The sequence below is a fragment of the Octopus sinensis genome, unplaced genomic scaffold, assembly GCF_006345805.1.
Source record: "Octopus sinensis unplaced genomic scaffold, ASM634580v1 Contig16474, whole genome shotgun sequence".
NCBI lineage: Eukaryota > Metazoa > Mollusca > Cephalopoda > Octopoda > Octopodidae > Octopus > Octopus sinensis.
The window spans coordinates 52,501-62,500 of NW_021834370.1; the positions used below are offsets into that span (position 1 = coordinate 52,501).

General features: G+C 44.3%; 1 protein-coding gene across 1 annotated transcript in view; it reads left to right on the plus strand.

Moving 5' to 3' along the window:
- Positions 1-10,000, plus strand: part of LOC115230827 (contactin-associated protein-like 4) — a 76,226-nt gene that overhangs the window by 50,897 nt on the left and 15,329 nt on the right. Inside the window, exons 15-19 of the mRNA XM_036499835.1 lie at positions 107-280; positions 2,918-3,146; positions 4,344-4,442; positions 8,361-8,503; positions 9,538-9,789. Of these exons, the coding sequence (XP_036355728.1) occupies positions 107-280; positions 2,918-3,146; positions 4,344-4,442; positions 8,361-8,503; positions 9,538-9,789 (897 nt within the window). The remainder of the gene's footprint in view (positions 1-106; positions 281-2,917; positions 3,147-4,343; positions 4,443-8,360; positions 8,504-9,537; positions 9,790-10,000) is intronic.

Genomic DNA, 10,000 nt, shown 5'->3' on the forward strand with positions numbered 1-10,000 from the left:
CGCTCGACCCGCCCCCACCCAACACACACCCCTACATCACAGCCGAAATGTTCTGCCTCGGTCAGTGTCCACCACGAATCCGCAACCACCTCTTACTACTTTCCAGGAGTCCATCAACAGGTGAAAGCCATCACGTTCAAGTCCCGTGAGTCGTACCTGCAGTCACCAGCCTGGACATATGAAGACCTCCACTTCTCATTCCGCACTTTCAACGACCAGGCCCTCCTTGTCTACCAGACCGACGGCAACGGAAGCCACATTGTCATTAAGTTGGAATCAGGTGAGTTGCACATTTCCATTACTTTCTGTTTTTACTTTTTTTCTGTGGTGATGGTCATGGTTTGTTTGTTAGAGACTGTGCCATTAGCACCAATACCTATTTCTTTACTAGCCACAAGGGGCAAAATACACAGAGAGGACAAACAGGGACAGACAAATGGATTAAGTCGATTATATCGACCCCAGTGCGTAACTGGTACTTATTTAATTGACAATGAAAGGATGAAAGGCAAAGTTGACCTCGGCTGAATTTGAACTCAGAACATAGCGGCAGACGAAATACCTATTTCTTTACTACCCACAAGGGGCTAAGCACGGAGGGGACAAACAAGGACAGACAAGCGGATTAAGTCGATTACATTTCCCCCAGAGCGTAACTGGTACTTAATTTATCGACCTCGAAAGGATGAAAGGCAAAGTCGACCTCGGCGGAATTTGAACTCAGAACGTAGCGGCAGACAAAATACCTATTTCTTTACTACCCACAAGAGGCTAAACACAGAGGGGACAAACAGGGACAGACAAATGGATTAAGTCGATTATATCGACCCCAGTGCGTAACTGGTACTTATTTAATCGATCCTGAAAGGATGAAAGGCAAAGTCGACCTCGGCGGAATTTGAACTCAGAACGTAGCGGCAGACGAAATACCTATTTCTTTACTAGCCACAAGGGGCAAAATACACAGAGAGGACAAACAGGGACAGACAAACGGATAAGTCGATTATATCGACCCCAGTGCGTAACTGGTACTTATTAATCGACCCCGAAAGGATGAAAGGCAAAGTCGACCTCGGCGGAATTTGAACTCAGAACATAGCCGTAGACAAAATACCTATTTCTTTACTACCCACAAGGAGCTAAACACAGAGAGGACAAACGGATTAAGTCGATTATATCGACCCCAGTGCGTAACTGGTACTTATTTAATCGACCCCGAAAGGATGAAAGGCAAAGTCGACCTCGGCGGAATTTGAACTCTGAACGTAACGGCAGACGAAATACCTATTTCTTTATAACCCACAAGGGGCTAAACACGGAGGGGACAAACAAGGACAGACAAACGGATTAAGTCGATTACATCGACCCCAGTGCGTAACTGGTACTTATTTAATCGATCCTGAAAGGATGAAAGGCAAAGTCGACCTCGGCAGAATTTGAACTCAGAACGTAGTGGCAGACGAAATACCTATTTCTTTACTACCCACAAGGGGCTAAACACAGAGAGGACAAACAAGGACAGACAAATGAATTAAGTCGATTATATCGACCCTAGTGTGTAACTGGTACTTATTTAATTGACCCCGAAAGGATGAAAGGCAAAGTCGACCTCGACGGAATTTGAACTCAGAACGTAGCAGCAGACGAAGTACCGCTTAGCATTTCGCCTGATGTGCTAACCCTTCTGCCAGCCTTCCGTCTGCGGCCAATACCATCCCTAACCTTTGCCACCATTGAAAGCATGCCATTAACATTACACACACACACACACACATACATACACACACACACATACACACACACATACATACACATACATACACACACACACACACACATACATACACACACACACACATACACTCACACACACAGACACACACATACATACACACACACACATACATACATACACACACATACACACACACACATACATACACACACACACACACACCACACACACACACACACATACATACACACACACACACACACACACACACACAACAGTGCTTGACCTCATCAAAGAACACATCAGTAAGGGTCAGCCCAAAAGCTCATTGGCTGACTAAGATACCCTTCAGAAATGTGACCAGATGGGGTTATTTTTCAACACCCTCCCCCATGCTGTGCATACATTTCTTCCATTGGTGTCACGGTGCTTAAATCCCGTTGGTGAAGAAGCACTCATCCTGTTGGTCGAAGAAGTCATCAACAGCAGACATGACATCATCGTCCCTGCGATACTGGTTCTCAGCCAATTACTTTTCCCTTTTTCCAGGCGGCCCGGGTTCGATTCCCGGCATGGGAACGTCTTTCTTCACCATCCGAACGTGGCCGATGCCAGTGCCGCCTCGACTGGCTTCCGTGCCGGTGGCACGTTAAAAGCACCAACCGATCGTGGCCGATGTCAGACTCCTCTGGCACCTGTGCCAGTGGCACGTAAAAAGCACCCACTACTCTCGTGGAGTGGTTGGCGTTAAGAAGGGCATCCAGCTGTAGAAACACTGCCAGATCAGACTGGAGCCTGGTGCAGCCCCTGGCTTCCCAGACCCCGGTCGAACCGTCCAACCCGTGCTAGCGCGGAAAACGGATGTTAAACGATGATGATGATAGTTAAATGGGGGTCAAAGCAGGAGAAAAGGGACAGCGGTCAACCACTTCAAAGCCACAGTCATGCAAAGAAGCCATTGAAACAGGGGACTTGTGTGCTAGAGCATTGTCCCTTTACATCAGTTTTCCTGGGCTTTTGGTCTTGATGGCCTTTCTCAATTCCCTCAGCAAAGTGGCGGAGTACTCTCCATTGATAATGTGGCCCTTTTGAAGATAGCCAATAAGCACAACTAAAAAGAATGCACAACCTCACCCTAATGCACCCCCCAGGACTTAAATCCAGCAATTGTCTTATTTTCAGGTAACACCATCAAGTTTGAGGCATTGCTCGGTAAAAACCTCACTGAAATCACCCTGCGGTCTGACACTCGAGTGGACGATGGCCAGTGGCACATTGTGAAACTCGAGCACGACAACTACAACATTCGTATGACATTTGGAATGAAGAGAGAACTGCGAAAATTTACCTCTAAATTGTTGAGCGTGTTTCCTTCAGATGTCTACATGTATATTGGTGGAGCACCATCTGAGTAAGTAACCTGCCCTATTGGTGTTGATACTATTGTTGTGTTGTTGTTTTTGTTTAACCCTAGGTCAGTACTGATCCAGTAGACCTATCATCAAAGATATTCCAGCTGTGACCATCCTGTCTCTTATTCAGACATGATGATGATGATGTATCTAGGACTACGTGATGTTTTTGTTTAACCCTAGGTCAGTACTGATCCAGTAGACCTATCATCAAAGATATTCCAGCTGTGACCATCCTGTCTCTTATTCAGACATGATGATGATGATGTATCTAGGACTACGTGATGTTTTTGTTTAACCCTAGGTCAGTCCTGATCCAGCAGACCTATCATCAAAGATATTCCAGCTGTGACCATCCTGTCTCTTATTCAGACATGATGATGATGATGTATCTAGGACTACGTGATGTTTTTGTTTAACCTAGGTCAGTCCTGATCCAGCAGACCTATCATCAAAATATTCCAGCTGTGACCATCCTGTCTCTTATTCAGACATGATGATGATGATGTATCTAGGACTACGTGATGTTTTTGTTTAACCCTAGGTCAGTCCTGATCCAGCAGACCTATCATCAAAGATATTCCAGCTGTGACCATCCTGTCTCTTATTCAGACATGATGATGATGATGTATCTAGGACTACGTGATGTTTTTGTTTAACCCTAGGTCAGTCCTGATCCAGCAGGCCTATGATCAAAGATGTTCCAGCTCTGACCATCCTGTCTTTTATTATTCATGCATAGTGTATCTAAGACTACATGATTTAATGTGCCCATCCTTGATGTTTTTGTTTAACCCTAGGTCAGTCCTGATCCAGCAGATCTATGATCAAAGATATTCCAGCTGTGACCATCCTGTCTCTTATTATTCAGACATAGTGTATCTAGGACTACACTATTTAATGTACCTTTCCTTATTGTTTAGTCCCAGGTCAGTCCCATGTCAAAGAAGGGGTTGTATAAACTACTGTTTTATACAAGCATCTGATTCCCCCCCCCCCACTATTTCTCCCATAATGACTTAAACTCATTCATGGCATTTTCAAGTGTTCATCGGTCAGTTTCAGATGTGACTGTAGGTGAGAGTTAGGGTTAGGGCACTCTGATGTAACCCTAAATGTTGAATCCTTAAAGTTCGCACACATATGTTGCACTGTCCCCTAACTATTCTATTTTCTGTCTCCTCTTCTTTTTGTAGCCTCAAGCATGTAGCAACGCTACCAGGTCTGGCCGGATGCATTAGGGATCTCGTCTACAACAACCAGATTGTTAAATTGGATCTGCCAGGAATACAAAGGTGAGTTATCTCCACCTAATAATAATATGGGAAACTACCACCTGTGTCATCTCTTGTGAAAGGTAGGAGAGTCCAGTTTGCTGGACGTTGTTGTAGAGCTGAAAACGAGGTAATTTCTATTTTTCTCCTCTGGAAGCCATCTACTCGCAACACCAGGGGGCACACACTCTCCTACCCTGATGTAATCTCCAGGGATACAGGCATCCAGCAACAGGACCTCCGTAATGCTATGATGGACCGTGAAGTCTGGCGTAGCATGGTAAATTCCATTGTCTCGACCACGGTCGAACAATGATGATGATAATGATATATATATATATATATATATATATACACATACATACATATCATCTCTTGTGAAAGGTAGAAGAGTCCAGTTTGCTGGACATTGTTGTAGAGCTGAAAACGAGGTAATTTCTTCTCTTCTCCTCTGGATGCCATCTGCTCGCGATACCAGAGGACGTACACTCTCCTACCCTGATGTAATCTCCAGGGATACAGGCATCCAGCAACAGGACCTCCGTAATGCTATGATGGACCGTGAAGTCTGGCGTAGCATGGTAAATTCCATTGTCTCGACCACGGTCGAACAATGATGATATATATATATATATATTGACTGGCCTGGTGCAGCCTTCGGGCTCCCCAGACCCCAGTTAAACCGTCCAACCCATGCTAGCATGGAAAGCGGACGTTAAACGATGATGATGATGAATATATATATATATTTATATAATACATACATACATATCATCTCTTGTGAAAGGTAAGAGAGTCCAGTTTGCTGGACATTGTTGTAGAGCTGAAAGCAAGGCAATTTCTACTCTTCTCCTCTGGAAGCCATCTACTCGCAACACCAGAGGGCGCACACTCTCCTACCCTGATGTAATCTCCAGGGATACAGGCATCCAGCAACAGGACTTCTGTAATGCTATGATGGACCGTGAAGTCTGGCGTAGCATGGTAAATTCCATTGTCTCGACCACGGTCAAACAATGATGATGAATAATAATAATGGCTTCAAATTTTGCCACAAGTTGATAGCTTCCGTTACCTAGGTAACCAAGTCAGTAGTGAGGGTGGATGCTCTGAGAGTGTAGCTGCTAGAATAAGTATAGACTGGGTAAAATTCAGAGAACTCCTACCTCTGCTTAGTGACAAAAGGCCTCTCGCTCAGAGTAAAAGGCAGACTGTATGATCCACATGTACGAACAGTCATGCTACATGGCAGTGAAATATGGGCCGTGACTGCTGAGGACATGCGTAAGCTCGCAAGAAATGAAGCCAGTATGCTCCGATGGATGTGTAATGTCAGTGTGTATACACGACAAAGTGTAAGTGCCCTGAGAGAAAAGTTGGAGTTAAGAAGCATCAGATGTGGTGTGCAAGAGAGACGACTGCGCTGGTATGGTCATGTAGTGAGAATGGATGAGGATAGCTGTGTGAAAAAGTGTCTCACCCTACCAGTTGAGGGAACCTGTGGAAGAGGAAGGCCCAGGAAAACCTAGGACGAGGTGGTGAAGCACAACCTTCAAATGTTGGGCCTCACAGAGGCTATAGCAAGTGACAGAGGCCTTTGGAGATATGCTGTGCTTGAGAAGACCTGGCAAGCTGAGACCGTAACCGTGGCCTATGCCAGTGCAGCAAAACCAGCCCATTTAAAAGTACCCTTCAATCATTGGGCAATAAACTGCGCTTGTGAGGTCATGTTGAGTCAACTGAAGTCATTGACGTGGCTGATGACAGTACCACCTGATTGGCATCTATGCCGGTGGCACATAAAAAGATCCATTTGAGCATGGTCGATGCCAGTACCGCCTGACTAGCTCCCATGCCAGTGGCATGTAAAAAGCTTCATTCAAGCGTGGTTGATACCTATTTCTTTACTACCCACAAGGGGCTAAACACAGAGGGGACAAACAAGGACAGACAAAGGGATTAAGTCGATTAGATCGAACCCAATGCCAGCCTCCTCTTGCCTCTGTGCTGGTGGCACATAAAAAGCACCCACTACACTCACGGAGTAGTTGACGTTTAGGAAGGGCATCCAGCTGTAGAAACACTGCCAGATCAGACTGGAGTCTGGTGCAGCCTTCTGGCTTCCCAGACCCCGGTTGAACCGTCCAACCCATGCTAGCATGGAAAGCAGACGTTAAACGATGATGATGATGATGAATGTGAAGGCACATGGCTCAGTGGTTAGATCATCAGACTCACAATAATGAGGTAGTGAGTTTGATTCCTGGACTGAGCTGCGTGTTGTGTTCTTGAGCAAGGCACTTTATTTCACGTTGCTCCAGCTCTCTCAGCTGCAGAAATGAGTTGCAATGTCACAGGTACCAAACTGTATCAGTGTTTGTTTTACCCTTGGATAACATCGGTGGCATGGAGAAGGGAGGCTGGTATGCATGGGTGACAGATGCTCTTCCATAAACAACCTTGCCCGGACTTGTGTCTCGGAGCGGAACTTCCCATGTGCAACCCTATGGTCAGTCATGACCGAAGGGGGTCATTACCCTTTACCCTTCATTTACACATATATAGTATGAGCATCTGCAAATGTATATATGTACTTACACACACGTAAAATGTGTGTATAAATATATACATCTTCTTTATGACTATATGCAGAGTGTGGTCAATAAATTGTCTAAATTACACAAATTTGAAAATGACACAGATGTATAGATCAAAGTTACATAAATATATCTTGAAATACTAATGAGTAAATTTATTCAATAAAACCACAATTGGCTCCAACCATGGCCTCAAGATACTCTTCTGGATGGTCTCCTTGTTTAAATGGTGAATGGTACTATGACTCTTGTCTTCAGTTCATCTTTGGTGTTAGAAAAGGAGTTTTGTTGGTCTCTCGCTCAGCTGGTCTCCACACATTATAATCAAGGAGGTTGCTGTCTGGGGATTTAGGGGTGATGTGGTTGCAGAAATTGTCTGACACCCATGACTGGGTTCTCCTGCTCGTGTGGCATGGTGCAGACACCTGTTGCCAGACATACGGTCTTCCAGCAGTCACCTTCTTCAGGCACTTGGTGTGGGCTTCCGTGTTGAGTCTGGGCCTATGTAGGAAGATGAATGGAAGAAAAATGTCACCATCACTAGTGATCACCCCCAAACACCATGATGTTGACTGGATGTTTAAGATGTATCCTTCTTGGTACCTGTCCTAAGACTGACACCCAAACACTCCGAAATATTCCTATTGGGTCTTCTGCTGTGAATGCCAAGCAATACAGCATGTCGTTTCCAAATTTCTGGCAGAGTGAATTGTATCATGGTACTGTTTTTCTCACAAATGGTGCCCCACTGACCCGACTATTAGGAGCACTCCGTCGGTTACGACGACGAGGGTCCCAGTTGATACGATCAACAGAACAGCTTGCTCGTGGAATTAACGTGCAAGTGGCTGAGCACTCCACAGACACGTGTACCCTTAACGTAGTTCTCGAGGAGATTCAGCGTGACACAGAGAGTGACAAGGCCGTCCCCTTGAAATACAGGTACAACAGAAACAGGAAGAAAGAGTGAGAGAAAGTTGTGGTGAAAGAGTACAGCAGGGTTCACCACCACCCCCTGCAGGAGCCTCGTGAAGCTTTTTAGGTGTTTTCGCTCAATAAACACTCACAATGCCCGGTCTGGGAATCGAAACCGCGATCCTACGACCGCGCGTCCGCTGCCCTAACCACTGGGCCATTGCGCCTCCACTGACCCTACTAGACTGTGTAGATAACATAATCAAAAACAATGAGCATGCACAAAATGAAAAATATAGAATAGCGAGAATTTACCCATCGTACTCTGTATATCCATTGTATATACCCTGTGTATATACCCTGTGTTTCACAATCATTTTTTATAATTATTTATATTTATTCTTTATTTTCTCTCTGTCGTTTGTAGAGTTGGTGAAATCTACCCTGGTTGCATTGCAGCATGCGAACGGGGACCCTGCCAGAATGGTGGACGATGCGTAGAGTTGTGGGGTAGCTACGACTGCATCTGTGAAAACAAGTGGTCCCATTTGGGCTTTGACTGTGACCAAAGTAATTAAATATTTCAATTTATTTTCTTTTCTGTTTTTTTTTTTTTATGTGTTGTTCCTTTATCTCCCTCTTGGTTTTCATTTTCGGTTGGCACTGAATGCTTATAGAAATCTAAACTTGGGTTCCGTCATCTTTATCTTCATCATCATCATCATCGTCGTCGTCATCATCATGATCACCATCAGCATCATCATTGTCGTCATCTTTGTCATCATTTTCATCATCTTCATCATCATCTTCATCATCATCATCATCATAATCAGCCTCATCATCATCATCATCATCTTTATCATCATCATCATCATCGTCATCAGCATCAACATCATCTTCAACATCATCATCTCATCATCATCATCATCATCATCTTCTTCATCATCATCATCTTTATCATAATCATGATTGTCGCATGCTGAGGACAGGTCGATACCTAGAAACTTCAGTCCGTACATATCACTTAGGTTGATAAGGGAAGGATGATCTCCCTTTGCAAATGCCATAAGGGCACAGAAAGTGTGCCTATAGCCAGCTGGAGATGATGTTCTCCTGGGGCTACAAGCTACAGTAACACCCACCCTTAGTGGTTAGTCATATTGAGATGGCAAAAATACCTCACATTGTCGTGAAGTTACTGTTTATATCTCGTTCGGAGATTTATTATTGCTTGCATACAGTTTTTCAAGATCAGTGATGAAAAGTTACTGGAAAAACGATATAAGGATTTGCATTGGGACCCCTTTCATCGAAAACCGGTGATTGTCATACGCTGATGACAGGTCAATACCTAGAAACTGCAGTCCGTGCGTGCCACTTAGGTTGACGAGGGAAGGGTGACCTCCCTTTGCAAATACCATAAGTGCACAGAAAGTGTGCCTAAAGCCAGCTGGAGACGATGTTCTCCTGGGGCTACAAGCTACAGTAACACCCACCCGTAGTGGTTAGTCATATTGAGATGGCAAATATACCTCACATTGTCGTGCAGTTACTGTTTATACCTCGTTCAGAGATTTATTATTTCTTTTTTTTTTCTTTTCCAGATATTGACAAGGACACAGTGACCTTCACAGGGAAAGAGGACTCTTTCCTCTTCTTCGACAAGACACAGCGACCCAGTGTCATGGACGAAACAATCGTGGTCAGTTTCCGCACAAGAAAGATGGATGCTCTCTTGCTCTATCTCTATGACAACTTTAACAACTTTGTCCAGCTGGAGCTACAGGAAGAGAAGAAAATCATCTTAACTTTTAACTCATTTTCCGATGTCCGCACTGGCGTACTCGAATATCCAGGTGACTACTACTACTACTACTACTACTACTACTACTACTACTACTACTACTCATGCACACACATGCTAGTCTATGTTTGTATATATGTATGTATGTGTATATACTAATGTGATTTTTAAGGTGTGATCAAAAATAAATATTTTCTTTGGTGCTCCAGCATGGCCGCAGTCAAATGACTGAAACAAGTAAAAGAATAAAAGAATAAAAGAAA